General features: G+C 43.1%; 1 protein-coding gene across 3 annotated transcripts in view; it reads left to right on the top strand.

The window, feature by feature from the left end:
* The first annotated feature begins 2,376 nt into the window (after window positions 1–2,376).
* The window catches only part of ctc1 (CST telomere replication complex component 1), a 70,412-nt gene continuing 54,859 nt past the window's right edge, over window positions 2,377–17,929 (top strand). For 2 of the 3 annotated variants that reach the window (XM_033050311.1, XM_033050309.1), the window contains exons 1-7: window positions 2,377–2,500; window positions 3,986–4,170; window positions 6,666–6,930; window positions 8,408–8,631; window positions 9,728–9,869; window positions 13,442–13,759; window positions 16,444–16,572. In XM_033050311.1, coding sequence (XP_032906202.1) covers window positions 2,459–2,500; window positions 3,986–4,170; window positions 6,666–6,930; window positions 8,408–8,631; window positions 9,728–9,869; window positions 13,442–13,759; window positions 16,444–16,572 — 1,305 coding nt within the window. In that variant the 5' untranslated portion in view covers window positions 2,377–2,458. Of the gene's footprint in view, window positions 2,501–3,985; window positions 4,171–6,665; window positions 6,931–8,407; window positions 8,632–9,727; window positions 9,870–13,441; window positions 13,760–16,443; window positions 16,573–17,929 lie in introns of those variants that run through there. The other variant, XM_033050312.1, reaches the window with a different exon arrangement.

The following is a 17,929-nucleotide window of genomic DNA, read 5'->3' as shown; positions in this document are numbered from 1 at the left end:
ATTGGTCCACGGAAATGTGGATCATCGTCATTCCCCGCCCTGTCGTCATAATTTCCCGCCTACTCCCATCCACCATTGGTCCAACGATGTGTCTGTCACCCACAATCCCCGCCCATACCCAGCTCCCATTGGTCCACCGTAGTGCCGATCGTCAGCATATCCCGCCTACAACTCGGTTCTATTGGTCTACCGGGATATTACATCCACCTCCTATTGGTCCGTACATTTGTCGATCATCGCCATTCCCCGCCCACACCCACCTTCCATTGGTTCTCCGCCCGCGCCCCCCCGACAGCCCGCTCCCATTGGTCGTGCGATGTGTCGATCACCCCTATTCCCCGCCTTTCCCTGCAGCCACTAGTCTCCTACCTCCAGACCCCACGCTACTCACAGTGTCGCCCCGCCCCGCCCCAAGGCTGATTCTTCATTACGTGATTGGCTCATCCCCAGCAGCCCCCCAACACACACACACAACCAAAGCTCCTCTATGATCTTTGCACACAACACCGGGGAAGAGTGTCTCATTGTCATTTACGCCGGGAACTTGCAACATTTAGTTCAATTATTATTATTTAAAACTATGCATTTTTTTCCCCTTTAAATTAAATTAAACTGTCTCTAAATCTACCCTCTAAAATGTGTAAAATGAAAATTGAAGACAAAATGTATATATATGACATTTATGTTATATATGACATTTATGTTATATATCATAAATCATTTATATATATCATAAATGTAATATATAAACGCATGTTAGCATGTTTCTGTGACATGCTCTGTGCTGTTGCTACAAGCAAGCCATTTGATTGTTGTAGACACAAAATGCAGGAGTACAACAAAGTGGACAACAAAAACGCATATGTCAGGCTGTTATTCATTGACTACAGTTCGGCATTTAATACAATCATCCCCTCCAAGCTGGTTACCAAGCTCTCAGATCTGGGTCACTGCGCACCCCTCTGCATTGGATCCTCGACTTCCTCATCCACAGACAACAGTTTGTCTGTATTGGGGGAAATGTGTCATCCTCGATAACAATCAGCAAGGGAGCACCTCAAGGCTGCGTGCTCAGCCCTCTGCTTTACTCACTCTATGCTCATGACTGCGTAGCTGGACATAGTGCGAACTCCATCATCAAGTTCGCCGACGACACCACTGTTGTGGGACGAATCACTGATGGGAATGAGTCAGAGTATAGAGGTGAGATCGACCGATAGACCAAATGGTGCCAACACAATAACCTGGCTCTCAACACCAGCAAAACCAAGGAACTGATTGTGGACTTTGGAGGGGGTAGGATAGGGACCCACAATCCCGTTTACATCAACGTGACGATGGTGGAAAGGGTCAAGAACTTCAAATTCCTGGGAATGCACATTTTCGAAGATCTTTCCTGGTCCCAGCACACTGATGCAATGATAAAGAAAGCACATCAGCGCCTCTACTTCTTGAGAAGACTACGGAGAGTTGGTATGTCAAAGAGGACTCTCTCTAACTTCTACAGGTGCACAGTAGAGAGCATCCTGACTGGTTGCATCATGGCTTGGTTCGGCAACCTGAGCGTCCAGGAGTGGAAAATGATGCAGAAAGTTGTAACCACTGCCCAGTCCATCGTCGGCTCTGACCTCCCCTCCGTCGAAGGGATCTATGGCAGTCGCTGCCTCAAAAAGGCAGCCAATATAATGAAGAACCCACACCATCCTGGCCACGCACTCATCTCTCCGCTACCATCGGGCAGAAGGTACAGGAGCCTGAAATCGGTTACATCTTCGACAGGAACAGCTTCAATCCTGCAGCCATCAGACTATTAAACTCGCCAACAAACAGACTGAACTGTAACAGCCTATTGCACTTTATCTGCTTATTCAAGTGTATATTGAACTGAACGGTTCTGTAGTTTTGTTTACAATATTCTATTGTGCTGCAGCAAGTAAGAATGTCATTGTCCTATCTGGGACACATGACGTTAAACTCTCTTGACTTGACTTGAGTAACTCAGCGCGACGGGCAGCATCGCTGGAGAAGGAATGGGTGACGTAATGACGTTTGACCGTGGTTACGTCACATGTTGGTGTGAGTGACGCGTGTGGGCAGGGCTCCTGCCGGCTGGCCGCTCATTGGCTGGAGGCAGGCGCGGTCTGTGGGAGCGCGGGTTTCATTCTTCCCCGGCCCCCTCTCTCCTCGGCCTAGGCTCCCTCTCTCCCCCGCCTCGGCTCCCTCTCTCCCCGGCCCCCTCTCTCCCCGGCCTAGGCTCCCTCTCTCCCCGGCCCCCTCTCTCCCCGGCCTAGGCTCCCTCTCTCCCCGGCCTCCCGCTCGCGCTTCCCCGGCTTCGGCTCCCTCTCTCCCCGGCCTCCCGCTCCCTCTCTCCCCCCCCCCCCCCCCCCCCCCGGCCTCCCGCTCCCTTTCTCTCCCCGGCCTCATTACACTGGATCACGGTTAAGATGCTTTAAGGGGCATGGAAGAGTTTGTGGCGGAGTTTGAGGAGCTGGGCGGTGCTGTGAGTCGCGTTTCATTTACTGGAGTCACTGGGCTGAACGTATATCAATGCCTAATGCACACCGCATAGAGTACACCAATGCCTAATGTACAATAATGTATACTAGTGAACAATATGCATCAATGGACATTGCACAGTGAACATCAATTCCGAATGTACTAATGTACACCAATACATAAAAAATAAATAGACAATAGGTGCAGGAGCAGGCTCTTCGTGTCGGGCTCGAATGTACAATACCTGTTGAACATCAATGTATATCAGTGAAAATGTACATCAATGCTTAATATACAATGCACGATACATCAGTGTACGTCAATGCCTAATATACTACGCAATGCCTAATGTACACCAATACCTATTGTACAATAATGTATACCAGTGACCAATGTACATCAATGTCTGATATACATAATTGTATATCAGCGAACAATGCTTCTGTGCCTAATGTACATTAATGTATATCAGTGAACAAAGTACATCAACACTTAATATACATTCATATATATATTAGTGAACAATGTATGTCAATGCCTAATTTACATTAATATATATCAATGAACAATGTACATCAATGTCTAATGCACATTAATGCACACTACTGTCATGGTTTAGTTGCTGCATTGATAATGTGCAGCTGGTGTTATCGACGTGGCAGCCAGAGAGTTTAGATACTATCAATTTTAAACATCTATTTTTCCCCCCTTTTAACTACAACTTTCATTGTGCCCATGCCTCAACGTACTTGTGCATATGACAGTAGACTTGACTTCCACATTGACAATAAAATAAAACATCCATTTTATTTATGTTCATTGTGGATTGGGGTCTGCAGTCCCTACGTTGGGTGGTTTGTTCATGATTCCAAGTCAACTGCCCTCTCAAAAGATCCAACAAGCAGTGAGTGATGGGCAATAAATGTTTCTGAAATTGCTTTATTTTCTTATGAATGGAGAAAACCTCTCAACAAATCCAGCCTAGGCAAGCTCTCAAAAGCATTCCCAAATACAGATTCCTTGGTGTACAGGTGATGGTAGAACTATATCTTGATATATCTCTATCAATGGTGACCAAAACTTGTCTCCTTTCCATCTATCTGAAGGATTTAACAGCAAATTAAATAATTTCTCAAAATGTCGCTAAGATCAGAATGTTGGAAGTTACACCATAACTAGACACAAAATGCTGGAGTCCAGATCTTACACCATAACTAACAACCCTCTAGAGTCAGAGTCATGCCATGGAAGGTTATAACTTGCACCATGCTGTTTTCAGGGACTTTGTGGGAATTTTATAAATTGATGTCAAATCCTTCTGCAACATGGAATGGGAAGGTAAATGAGATGGCAGCATGTGACATTCACATTTGGTACTTTGTGACTGCATTAATGATGGAATAAAAGGTTTGGTTTGGTTTGAGATGTGGTTTAGCACAATTTGATATTGGCTGTGAAGTGATTTTTATTTTCTTGGATTGCCTTGCAGACTGTTAAGTGGCTCCAGAATCTGTACAGGTTTACAGAGGAGAACCTCCTTCCTGTAGTGCATTCTGAAATAACTTGCAAAGAGCTGAGCGCCTGTCTTGTTAAATGCCTGCACAGAATTTGTCTCAATTGCAGTGATCCCTGCTGCCAACAAGGAAAAAATGAGCTTGCTCTTTTAAATTACAGGTATTGTAAGCCACAAATCAAAATTTTATATATACAACTTTTCTAAATGCATCATTCAATGTTTCGGTTTTCATATGACTAGCACAATTGCAATATATTGCAGTTTCTAGGGTTAACATTTAATTTGAACTGTGTCTCTTGAATTTGAGTCCTTGTGCTTGGTTTCATTCATTTGTGCCAGTTATTGTGCACTGTGCTCCATCCTCGACTGTTTCGTTATGGAGCTCTTGAACAAAAGAGGTTAGTGTGACCGGGAAGACTCCTTAAAACTTTACTCTTAATCATATCTTCTGATATCTGCTTCCTTGGCTCAGTCTCTTTAAGTTTAAAAGTGCTTCTGTGAAGACCCAATGCATGTTATACACATTGAAGGTCCTATGTAAATCTGTTATTATCATCATGATTCCCTGTGATTGCCTAGGGAGACACATAAACCATTTAAGCCATAATTAAATGCCAAGGTGAAGGGACCATTTACAAGGAAGAATCATTTAAACGAGTGGGCTCTTATATATATATTTATTATGGTACATTGTTAAGCCTCTGCTGGCTAATTCATGGTGTGTGATTTTTCATCTTAATATTTGGGTTTGTTGCTATTCAAAATCTACACTACAGGTATTACAAAGTTGCACACAAAGTGCTGGAGTAACTCAGTAGATAATGCACCATCTCTGGAGAAAATGATTTTTTTCTCCAGAGATGCTGCCTCTGGAGAAGAGGCAGCATCTCTGCATGATTCAGACTGAAGAAGGGAAACGTCAGCCACCCTTTTTCTCCAGAGATGCTGCCTGACCCGCTGTGTTACTCCTGCACTTTGTGTCAATCTTCGGTATAAACTAGCATCTGTTCTTCTTTGTTTTTTATGCTATTCCATCTCTGGTTATCATTGAATAATGTTGTATTTTTTTAATCTTCCAATGTACTATGGAATTTTGTGGATGTGTTAATACCAACAAGAAGTGTTCTTCAAAAAATAAATTGCAATTATGTAAATTACAAACCATAATCAGCCTTGTACTCAAAAGGATAGCTTTGTAATCACCTGGTACTGGCCCACAGCAGGAAGTTGGCTACTCGGGATATGTTCAATTCAGTTTAGTTTATTGTGACGTGTAGTGAGATACAGTGAAAAGTTTTTGTTGCGTGCTATCGAGTCAGCAAAAAGACAATACATTATTATAATCGAGACATTTACAGTGTATAGATACATGATAAGGAAATAACATTTAGTGCAAGGTAAAGCCAGTAAAGTCTAAACAAATAGTCCGAGGGTTACCAGTGAGGTAGATAGGACTGCTCTCTAGTTGTGGTAGGATGATCCAGTTGTCTGATAACAGCTGGGACGAAAATGGTTCTACAGTATGGTTTGTGAACTCTCATGAGCATGAGACTCATAGTCAGTCAAACGTATGATAATAAGGCTGTGTTAACCAGCCAACATCAAACCAGGCATGAGACATCTACAGCTAAATGATTTTGCACAATTGTGACTGAGATTAAAGAGGCTTCAGACTAGACTTATTTTGTCACTTAGCAGATCAGATACGGTCCCGGGCTTCTTTGCTCTTGTCTAGCAATAACTAGAATATTTGTGATCCCATTTTAAAGTACTTTTAGATCAAGGAGATTCCACTCAAAGGTTCCCTTAGAGAATTTTTGCTTGTCATGGCAAATAATGACTTTGCATCAATCAGTTGTCAGTTTCCAGTCACTCAGTCACAATCACAACAGCTGAATGTTGCTATTAATTGAGGAGCAGGAAAAAAATGTACAATTTAATTCCATATCTTTTGATTGTACACTGCAGACAGGGAGAGTACGTAAATGCTGAAAGGTTGCTGTTGTGCTGAAAGTGCATTAGCCATTTTGTCTCGGGTTGACATAAAACTCGTCCATAAAACTAGTGCAGATAAGCGGAAGAATGGCTTCAATGGTGTTATGAAAGTGGAAAGTGGCTGGTGATCTCTCACCAAACTACGGAGAGGTGGGTGAAGATCAAAATTATTCAGTTACAGATTAGTTCATTGTCATTCCTTATTCACGCGATGCTCTCAGATTATACAGCATAGGGCGGTGCAGTGGTAGAGTTGCTGCCTTACCGTACCAGGGACCCGGGTTCGATCCTGACTATGGGTGCTGTCTGTACGGAGTTTGTACGTTCTTCCTGTGACCGTGTGGGTTTTCTCCGGGTGCTCCAGTTTCCTCCCACATTCCAAAGACATGCAGGTTTGTAGGTTAATTGGCTTTTGTAAAAAAATTGTGAATTGTCCCTAGTGTGTAGAATAGTGATCGCTGGTTGGTGCGGACTTGGTGGGCCGAAAGGCCTGTTTCCGCACTGTATCTCTAAAGTCTAAAGACTAATGATAAGCATGTTAAATGTACCCACGCTCCAGCACCATCTTTCTATGAAGGTTTGAATATCAATTGTCACATTGATAATTGCAGATTGGTTCCATTTACTTGCCTGGTAACTTGAGGTTATTATCTTGCAGATTTGTATCTCTTTGTGAGCTCCAATCACAGCAGAAGAGCCCATGTTGTAGTCATCTAGCGTGGAGCGCTAGTCAGTTTGAGGAATGGAGTCAGGGCAAAGAAAGCTTTCCAGATGGACACAAGCCACTCAGTCGCACAAACCTGCTGCTGTGTGGCTATCTAACAGACAAGATCTGTAATATTCCAGGTACTTCAGAGATTACAGGAGAGCAGAGCGATGGAAATTTGTATCTGCAGGGCAAGAATGGATTCATTCCTTGTGAGGTAAATGGATTTCAAAACCGAATTGCCTGAGACTGTTCTGCTGATTACTTTTGGTGTCTTAATTGATTCATGAAATTAAGTGATGGTAGAAAATAATTACCATTTTGGATATTGGTCCATTTGAAAGAAGTCTGTTTTCAACGTGTTGGGTTCAATGTATAAACCAGCATCTGCAGTTTTTTTTCAAGGCATGGCATTTCTTTCCACTGTTATGCAGATGACTTACAGCTCTACCTCTCTCTGAAATCCAACAACCGGTCAAATTTAATCAGCCTCATGCACTGCCTCAAGGACATAAAATGTTGGATGGCACAGAACTTCCTCCAACTAAACGAGAGCAAGTCTGAGGACATCCTACTCGGCCCCTCCGACTCCATCAAAACGATAACAGGCAGCCTTGGCAGCCTAACCTCCTTAGTGAAACCGCACGTCAAATACCTTGGCGTGATATTTGACTCCACATTAAAGTTCGACCAGCAAGTCAACTCTGTGGTAAAAGCCAGTTTCTTCCAGCTTCGTACCATAGCTAAAATCAAACCTCCAATTCGACGACCTTGAAAAAATCATCCAAAATCAATCTGGAGCACCTGGAGGCAACCCAGGTGTTCCCGATCACAGGGAGAACGTGCAAACCACGCAGGCAGCACCCAAGGTCAGGATCAAACCTGGATCGCTGGCACAGTGAGGCAGCAGCTCTACCAGCTTTAGTTTGTGAATTTTCATTGGAATTGAAAATTTACATTTGGTTATTGATGTAGCAGGTTAAGTAGTGCTCCATATCCTTGTAAAACTAAAAGTGTGTGAATGGTTAACAGATTCTGGAGATGGAAAATAATTGAATTGCCATGTTTTTTCCCCAAAACAATTTAAGTACTACGACTGAAAGCAATCTGTTTCTGCAAAAGAAACTGGGTCATGGTACTTGCAAAATGATAGAGTACTTGTAAATAAACTTTAAAGTACTATAAAGTAAGCTCAGTAAAAAAATATTTAAATCCTTAGGGTTGGGTTGAACAGGTTGGCTCAGTCTGAAGAATGGTCTCGACACAAAACGTCACCCATTCCTTCTCTCGAGATACAGCCTGGCCTGCTGAGTTACTCCAGCGTTTGTGTCTATCTTTGGCACAGTCCTGTTTTTTTTGGAGAGATAAAAAAAAAATCTCCAGTTTCTCAGTTAGCCATTCATGCAAATTGGATATTCAATTTTTACTGGGCAATGGATATGTATGTAACCACATGTTCCAATCGATGACTAACGTTGCCGTCTGTGAAACTGGCTTTCCAACACTAATTTGAGTCGCACCCTTAAATTTAAACTGTATTTGCTGTGCCCATGCATGTATAATATGGTGGAAAAAGTCACTTCCCAGTGTTGTTTGTCTTCACAGTACCTGTTGTTTTATGAAACTGAGAGTTATAACGATGTTTATATTTCTTCTTTATATTGACTATCCTTTCATATGCAATTTTTGACTAGATTCTCAAACTGGATCTGCAATGGTTGGGGCATTTGGTACTGTTTTCAAGCTGGAGTTATATTCCTATGAAAGATTGGAGACCATATGGAATAGAAACTGGTTACCTTGAAATAATGGAAGCCCCGTGCCTCGTGCTTCCAAAACAGACAGTTGATAAACTAATGGGACCAAGCAGCCTGAACGTATTGCTGCCTGACACTGCTATTCATCTCCTGAACAAAGGGTAAGAACTGTGTAAAGAACTATACTAATTGGCTTCATCGTGATTTCTCTTGAGCAGCTTACAACCCAGAGGTATGAATATTGATTTCTCAAATGTAAAGTAACCCTTGCATTCCCCCTTCATCCATCCCTCCCCCACCCCAGGGATACTGTTCGTATCCCCTCCTCCTCAGCCAACATTGTGAGCTCTTTGACTGTTGGTACCGGCTCTGGAATCAGGCCCATGGAGTCCTGGACGACCAGCAATCCCTGCACACTTACACTATCCTAGACGCACTAGGAACAATTTACAATTTTACCAAAGCCAATTAAACGACAAACTCGTTTGTCTTTGGAGTGTGGGAGGAGATCGGAGCACCCATGGAAAACCCACTCAGGTCACGGGGAGAATGTACAAACTGTTCAGACCGCACCCGTAGCCAGGATCAAACCTGGGTCTCTGGCGCTGTCAGGCAGCAACTCTACCGCTGCGCCACAGTACCGCCCTATTTCATGGCAATTATAATTTCTGCCATACATCTTGATTACAAAAATTGCGATGATCAATATTTTAAATGGTTGTTTTTGTGAGACGATTTATTTTGTCTATTTAAATAAATAAATCAATTGTTAGTGACGATCCTCTTTAATTTGATGCTGTCAGAAGAACATGTGGATTGTTTAGACTACATAGCGAGCCAGTAGGGAAAATTAAATCAGTATTTCTGACTTTAATCTTGGTAAATGTAAAGAAACCCTACAATGTCCCAATTTTAGATATTGAATAGATCTTTGAAAACCTATTAATCCCAGCTTCCTTCTTAACTCTATATTTGCCAGCATGTGTTAAATTTAACGAGACAGTGGATTTCCCGATTACTCTGGTGCTGTAAAGCAGCAGCTCTCTGTTATCGGACCCACCATCCTGGTTCTGGTGGGGGCAGGTGGTGTGTCATTGTCCTGGTTTCTCTGTCTGGGGATTCTGTGCGGCAATCGGTATCTTCACTCGTGAAGTCACGGAAGTGAGGCATTCTGCTTTGCTTGGAATTATATTGATTGGCCATGTCGTGTTGTTGACAGGATGTGACCGTGATTATATTGTCTTTGTCTTTGCCAAGGGTTCATCGTCAAAGAGTGAAGCTGAACATAGCTGGAGAACTTTGCCGCCTGAGTTCAGTGTTGAGTATCCGAGGGAAAACCTTCTTCTTCTTCTTTCTCAGCTCGTTTACATCTGATACTTGCCTTCCAGTTGTCATTAAGGTTTGCTTTATCTTCCATGTTGTATGCACTTTAAATAGATCTTTTAACTAGACCTGTCCAATAAATAATTGCTTTAAATTCCAACAAATAATGTTTTAAAACTAATTCAGTGGTTTGCTTTTACCATAGGTTTTCAGAATAGAAATGTCCAGACTGATCTGATTTTTATAGTTCTATCATCAATTCACACTGAACTTGTTTTTTTTATTGGAGTTATTGTTAATGCTTTCATCGTTTGTTAATTGTTTCTCATGTTGAGTAATACTTTAAAATAAATTCAATGCAATGCCAAAGTCATTCCTTGGGCTAATGATTCAACGATACTTTATTGTCGCATGTACCTAGGTGCAGCAAAATGCTTTGTTTTGCATACAACCTGGTAAAATCATAGAGCAGACCTCACCTAGGCAATACACAAGTATTTGGTTTGCCGATCAGTTCTATCTTCTGCCTGCCGCCACACGTTACTGTAGGCCGTTTTCCCCCCTTTGTTCATTGGGGCCACATCCCCACTGGGTCCCCCACCCCCCTTTGTTCTCCCTGGCCCCCACCGGGTTGCTCTCGACGGCCCCCTCGCTGTTTCTGTCCAGGATTGTGTCTTCATGCCATTAGAGTACTAAAAGACATAGCTGTGAGATTAGTGGATGCATTACATGTCATTTTTCAGACCTATAAATCATGGAGTGGTTCTTGCAGATTAGACATTGACAAATATAAATCCATTATCCAAAAAAGGAGAGAAAATGTTAAACTGCAGTCTGATTACTGTGATGGTGGGAAAATGCTGAAGCTTATTAGAATAGAAGAAATAACACAACATTTAAAAAAATCAGCACAATTAGACAAATTAAGTATGGATATCTGGAAGGGAAATCAAATTTGACTGGAGATTTTCATGGATGTAACTTTTCAAGGATGTAACTTGTAGAAATAGATAAGAAAAAAATAGTGTATGTGTTATATCTAGATTTTCCAAAAAGCCTTTGAAAGGTTAGTGTTCATGAGTTCATAAGTTATAGGAGCAGAATTAGGCCTTTAGGCTGATCTATTTTTCCCACTCAAACCCATTCTCCTGCCTAACCTTCTCCCGATAACCCCTGACCCCCGTACTGATCAAGAATCTATCAATCTCTGCCTTAAATATCCATTGACTTTAAAATGAAAATAACTCACTTGACTGGTGATGTATTATAGAGTCACACATCATGGAAACAGGCCATTAGGCCCAACTTGTCCATGTTAACAAAGATGTCTCATCTAGGTTAGTCCTATTTGCCCGCGTTTGGCACTTATTCCAGACTAAACCTTTCCGATTCATGTACTTGTCCAAGTGTCTTTTTTTATATGTTGTTATGGTACCTGCCTCGACTACCTTTTGATTAGTTTAGTTTAGAGATACAGCGTTGAAACAGGCCCTTCGGTCCACCAAGTCCATGTCGACCAGCAATGCCCGCTCTCAAACACTATCTTCTACACACGAGGGACAATTTACAATTTCACCAAGTCAATTAGCCTGCAAGCCTGTACATCTTTGGAGTGTGGGAGGACACCGGAGCACCCGGAGAAAACCCACGCAGGTCACGGAGAGAACGTACAAACTCCATATTGTGTGCAGTTTTGGTCTCCAAATTTGAGGAAGGACATTCTTGCTATTGAGGGAGTGCAGTGTGGGTTCACCAGGTAAATACCCGGAATGGTGGGACTGTCATATGTTGATAGACTGGAGCGGCTGGGCTTGTAAACTCTGGAATTTAGAAAGATGAGAGGTGATCTTATTGAAACATGTAAGATTATTCAGGGTTTGGACACGCTAGGCAGGAAGCATACTCCCATGTTGGGGGAGTCCAGAACCAGGGGCCACAGTTTAAGAATAAGGGGTAAGCCATTTAGAATGGAGATGAGGAAAAACTTTTTCACACAGAGTTGTGAGTCTGGAATTCTCTGCCTCAGAAGACTTTTGAGGCCGATTCTCTGGATGCTTTCAAGAGAGTTAGATAGAGCTCTTAAAGTTAGCGGAGTCAGGGAGGAGATCTGGGGAGAAGGCAGGAACGGAGTTGTGGATGATCAGCCATGATCATATTGAATGGCGGTGCTGGCTTGAAGGGCCGAATGGCCTACTCCTGCACCTATTGTCTGTTGTCTATTGTAAGCAGCAACTTTACTGCTGTGCCACCGTGCAGCCTCCGATGGCAGCTCATTCCATATACCCACCACCCTCTGAGTGAAGGTAGACAAAAAATGCCAGAGAAACTCAGCGGGTGAGGCAGCATCTATGGAGGGAAGGAATAGGCGACGTTTTCGTCGTCTATTCCTTCTGTCCATTGATGCTGCCTCTCCCGCTGAGTTTCTCCAGCAATTTTTGCCTACCGTTGATTTTTCCAGCATCTGCAGTTCTTTCTTAAACAACCCTCTGAGTGAAGACATTTCCCCACAGGTTTGTATTAAATCTTCCCCCTCTCACATTAAACTAACCCTACCCAGGTGCATTCATCCTATCTATTCCCCTGATAAAAATAAATGTTGCTTTGCTTTTGTATTTGTTGTGGATGTGTGTGTTCCGATCTTTTAGACTTGCACTAGTCATGGATCAGTGTATTGGCCCAAAGCAAAAAAAGTACTAAAGTTAAGAGAGCATTTAGATTCTTCCATTCCACTCTGTTATCAGTCTGCACGATGGAAGTAACATTGTTCAAGTAACATTCTGATTTTAAATGGTTGTGCTTGCATGAAATTCGTAATGAGGACATTATTTCATTCTGACTAAATAAGTTAAAACCTTAAAAATAAATGATGTTGAAATTATATGTAATCTTTTAAAGTAGTTTCCTTAGCTGGATTGCAATCCCATTATATCGGTTCAGGAGAATGAGCGAAGATAATTAAATTATTTTTAAATTTACTACTAATGGAGTATACCACTTTGCCTATAATAGTCCAAAAGTTACCTCAATGTATGTCATGTTGTCACTTGCGGGCGTAGCACCAAGGCAAATTCCTTGTATGTGAATACTTGGCCAATAAGCTTATTCATTTATAAACTTATTCATTCATTCATTAACTTGGATAATCAAACTTTGCGCATCTTTCCAGCGCAGCACATAACTGCACGCTTGTGATTTGATCTCATCAGCTAGCAATAATTCAAGAATGTCCTCTGTGAAACGGAGTAATTGCTGACTCCATTTGAGAATTCTCCTCGTTTCATTGGGGTTAATTGAATACTTTTCATTCTGTTAGCCAGATCCCGATGGCTGCCTGAGGGTGTTTTGTTCCGTTCCTCAGCATCAAGTGTCATATGTGTCTAATACCACCACCTAGTGCGCGAATTATTTAGCTATTTTACAGCCATAACTTCTCAAACCTGCACCAGATTTACTGGCAAATGTGGCATTCGTCCTTCCTTGCAGAAAATATTCCCATGATTGCACCTAAGAAGCAATAGTGATTGTTCTTTATTTTGTTCAAATTAATTTGATGTGTAAAGGAGGGAAATTATTTAATATATGTTGTAAATTTTATCTGAATGAGAAATGGAGGTCTTCAACCTGAATTTTCCAATCTTTCTCTTTTAGGTTCCTGACAAACTCATGTGGCATCAATGCTTAGAAGTTTCAAAGCAATATATTATCACAAAAGTCTTCATTTCCAGCATCCAAGGCACCAATTATAAGGTGTTTGTAGTGTCGTCATCCTCCGACTTCTATAATTATAACGAGGGAATTGTTAAAGAACAAACATTGGCAGAATTTATGCAAGCTACAAGTACAAGTCTGGTGCCACCTCCTCCCAATGAAGGATCTTTTCAGAGGAGACTGTCAATGAGCCAGTCACCTCAAAGCACCATGGAAGAAGTTCTTGAGAGCAAAGAATCTAAAATAATATCGTACCATGTGAGTATTCTATGTGTGGGGATAATATTACATTTATAGAGGTCTGAAGGTAAACCTTTCTGGGTCACATTGAAGTTTCCTTCCGCATGATCTCTTGTACGGTTTGACTTTGAAGGCATACATTTAAGGTGAGTGGGGAAAGATTTAATGGGAAGCTGAAGGGTAACTGTTTCATGGAACGAGCTGCCAAAGTAGTTGAAGCGGGTTCAGTTTGGACTGGTACATGAATGGAATAGGTTTAGATGTAGATACAAGACAAAAGTGGGGGGAAAGGGGACTAGCTGAGGTGGGGTAACTCGGTCGGCATGGACGAGTTGGGCCACTGGGCCTGTTTCCGTGCTGTACCACTCTGAGGAGCCTCTTTTGTTCGTTTAAAAGAAGATTGAATTGAATTGATTTGAATTGAATACCTTTATTGTCATTCAGACCTTACGGTCTGAACGAAATTTCGTGCCTGCAGTCATACATACAATCATACAATAATAAACAACAATAAACACAAATTAACACCACCACAGTGTATCCTCCAAGCACCTCCTCACTGTGGTGGAGGCAAAAATCTTAGGGTTACTGTCTCTTCCCTCCTCTTCTCCCTCTGCGCTGAGGCGATTCCCCACCGGGCGATGGCACAACAGTCCCGCGGCTCACCGAACCCCGCAAACGGGCCTGTTCAAACACCGCGGACCGGGGGTGGTCGAAGCTCCCGCCCTCCAGTCCAGCACACGCAGCCGCCGGCCCGCGGCTGAACCCCGGACTCAGGTCACCGCCTCAGAACGCCGCCCCAGCCACCGGAGCACCGTTCCAGCCCCGAGCCGGATCGCCCTCACGTGAGTACCGTTCTCCCTCGGGCTGGGCCGCTCCGACGGGAGTGCCGCTCCTCCCTCGGGCTGGGCCACTCCGACGGGAGTGCCGTTCTCCCTCGGGCTGGGCCACTCCGACGGGAGTGCCGTTCTCCCTCGGGCTGGGCCACTCCGACGGGGGTGCCGTTCCACCCTCGGGCTGGGCCACTCCGACGGGAGTGCCGTTCTCCCTCGGGCTGGGCCACTCCGACGGGAGTGCCGTTCCACCCTCGGGCTGGGCCACTCCGACGGGAGTGCCGCTCCTCCCTCGGGCTGGGCCACTCCGACGGGCCACAGCCCCTCACGGGAAAGTCTCTCAGCCCCTCGCCAGGCCGCTCTCACGAGAGCGCAGTTCCAGCCCCGGGCTGGGCCACCGTCACGGGAGCTCAGGGCGAGTCCTGTCAGCTGCCCCCAGAGTCCCGAGGTGCCAGCTCCGCCATTAGGCCTCAGTGTAGGGGGATACGACAAAACGGTCGTATTCCCCCGAAGGGAGAGACAGCAAGCCCCGTTTCACCCCCACCCCCCCCCCCCCCCACATAAACACGACCTAAAAACCAAAAACGTAACTAGACAAAACGAAAAAATACAACACAAAAAAGTAAAAGACAAACGGACTGCAGGCGAGCCGCAGCCGTTCCCGGCGCCGCCACTTCCGGAATTGTGGATCAACTTGCAGTTTTCCTACTGTTTTCCCCGAGTTAAGGGAAAATTACGCCTTGAATGTTGGCCATTTTATCATTGTCTATGCAATGTTACTTGGTGTTCACCAGTCACAGGGTGAGAATTTAAAGTTGAGTTGAGTGAGCAAAATGTTTTCAGATAAAAATGATCCTGATTTTTCTGTTTTATCCCATTCTCCTTTTCATCTTCTGATCGTGACGTACTCTGGGGCTCTTCTACAAGTGGTTATCCATTATATTCACGTTATTTCCTTTATCATGTATCTATACACTGGATGGCTCGGTTGTAATATGTATTGTCTTTCCGCCGACCGGTTGCACGCAACAAAAACTTTTCACTGGACCTCTGTACACGTGACAATAAACAAAACTCAAACTCAACTAGTGTGAGCTTTGTTAGAAAGCTGGCAGGTTGTTGAACCATATGAAACATCACAGGGTGATTATTGCTGTTGTGGTCTGGTGTCCTTATGAGGGCACTTCATAATAGAGATTTCTGGATAACTCTCTAGAATGAAAAAACAACCAGCTTTCCTTTCTAATTCAAGATGTGCTGAACCACGATCCATATCTTCCACCCAATTTCTGACCTTGCCAATCCTGAATGTAAGATGCTGGACAGAAGTTCATGACTGAGGGTGCCTTAACGTGTCAGGTTCTTATGTTAAGCTCCATACAACATGCAATCAACAAGGTCCAAAATAACTTCAACAGAGGGAATTATATTCAAAGAGGATTTTTTGCAAGATAATTTATTATTTGACATAGATAGAGGCAAATTGCTGGAGTAACTCAGTAGGTCAGGCAGTATCTATGGAGAAAAGGAATAGGCGAAGTTTTGGGTCAGAAGCCTTCTTCAGACTGAAAGTTAGAGAAGGGCAGAACAAAACAGGGCCGGTAACAGATGACCTCAGGAAGGGTGTAGTCCATAATGGCCCATTGTTGTCTGGGGAAGATGTGTGAACAACAGGAATACAAGGATACATCCTTGTATCCCTGAGTTTGAGAATGTGCAAAATCCACACAGACAGCACCCAAGATCAGGATCTGATGCTGTGAGGCAGCAGCTCTACCAGCTACGTCACTGTGCCACCATCTTGGTATGACTTGAAAGATTGTGAACGATCGGCTAGTCAATTAATTGCATATTTCTTTTAAATTTCAGGGTGTGATAAGTAAAGTATTGAATTGTAGAGCAGGCCTTTATGAACTGGATGGCAAATTTGGTCTTTGTGTAGCCTACCAGCAGTTAGTGAATTATGGACGAGGTTTACGTCCGGGAGCACAAGTGGAGGTAAAAAATCAACTTTTTAACTTCTTTAATGTCTACATTTTCCTTGTGTTTTATAATGGACTCCTGTTTCATCTAGAAAGATTATTGGAGATGTTCTGCACCAAAGGCAGTATCTGCTGATTGTCCAATATATCTCCAATTAGATCAAAGAATGATTGGAATTTTATTTCTGATCTGATCTAAACCTTTTGGTTTTAAGGAACGGCAGGTGCTGGTTCCTACCGAGGATAGACACAACATGCATACTGGAGGTCGGGCATCATCTCTGGTGAAAATGGACAATGAGGGAACCCCTCAGACTGATGATGCCTGACCCGCTGAGTTACTCCAGCATTTTGTGTAAACCTTCCAGTTTGTTGGTATAGTTTTACGTGTATAAGTGGAACTATAAAACAACCTTGTGTAAATGTGATAATTTAATGTGCAAATTGCTGAAAGATGATTTACTGCTGGAAGTTCAACAGGACGTCTTAGGAAAAAAAAATCACAGTGCTGGAGTAACTCAGCGGGCCAAGCAGCTTCTCTGGAGAACATCGATAGGCAGCATTTTGGGTTGGGATCATTCTTCAGACTTCCTAGGGTCCAACATTTATTGTTTGCTCAGAACATGAGCTCTGTAGTATGTTATTTTACACTGGAAGGGAAGGGAAAGGAAGGGGAGCCATGTGTTTTTGTAAAACTGCTTTGAAGAGCACTTAATTCATAATTCAATCATTTTTGTTTCCTGAATATGCCTTGGTCATATTTCTCCAGGGATACTCTTGGGCATTGGTTGCTGACCAGCTGACAGAACGTTGACACTGGTTTAATTTGTTTGTTTTCCATTGAGGATTGTGCCCTTGTGGCCTAGTCAGGAATTTGCAAAACTATGTTTGCTGACTTGGGACTAAGTGTTTTGAGTCGATTATGTTTTTCTCACATTTTGCTTGTTTATAAGTATTAGAAATTTAAATACATGATAACACATAACAGTTCATGACCATTTCATTATGGTGTTGGTTGTGTAACACTTGAACCATATTTCCGTGCATCCATCTTTTTTAATTAATTAAGGAGGAATACAGATGCTGCTTTATGCCAAAGATGGATACAAAATGCTGGAGTATTTTATATCATTGGGAGGTGGATTGGACATAGGTGTTTTTATATTATTGTGAGGGTCTAAAGAAGGGTTATCACCTGAAAAACGTCACCTTGGGGTAGTCGGACCCTCGGTGGCTACCCCAATCAAGTGGGCGCAGGGAGGTGGTTTTGCGTGCTTTTGATTGAACATCCATTCATTCTGAGCACCACCCTTGTAGCAACATTGTTTATTTAGCCATCTCACAGACTCGCGTTGTTCTTTATTTGACCGTTT

Source organism: Amblyraja radiata, chromosome 34 (genome assembly GCF_010909765.2).
Source record: "Amblyraja radiata isolate CabotCenter1 chromosome 34, sAmbRad1.1.pri, whole genome shotgun sequence".
Classification (NCBI taxonomy): domain Eukaryota; kingdom Metazoa; phylum Chordata; class Chondrichthyes; order Rajiformes; family Rajidae; genus Amblyraja; species Amblyraja radiata.
Note: the sequence above shows the minus strand (reverse complement) of the source record. Positions and strands in the feature narration are given on the sequence as shown.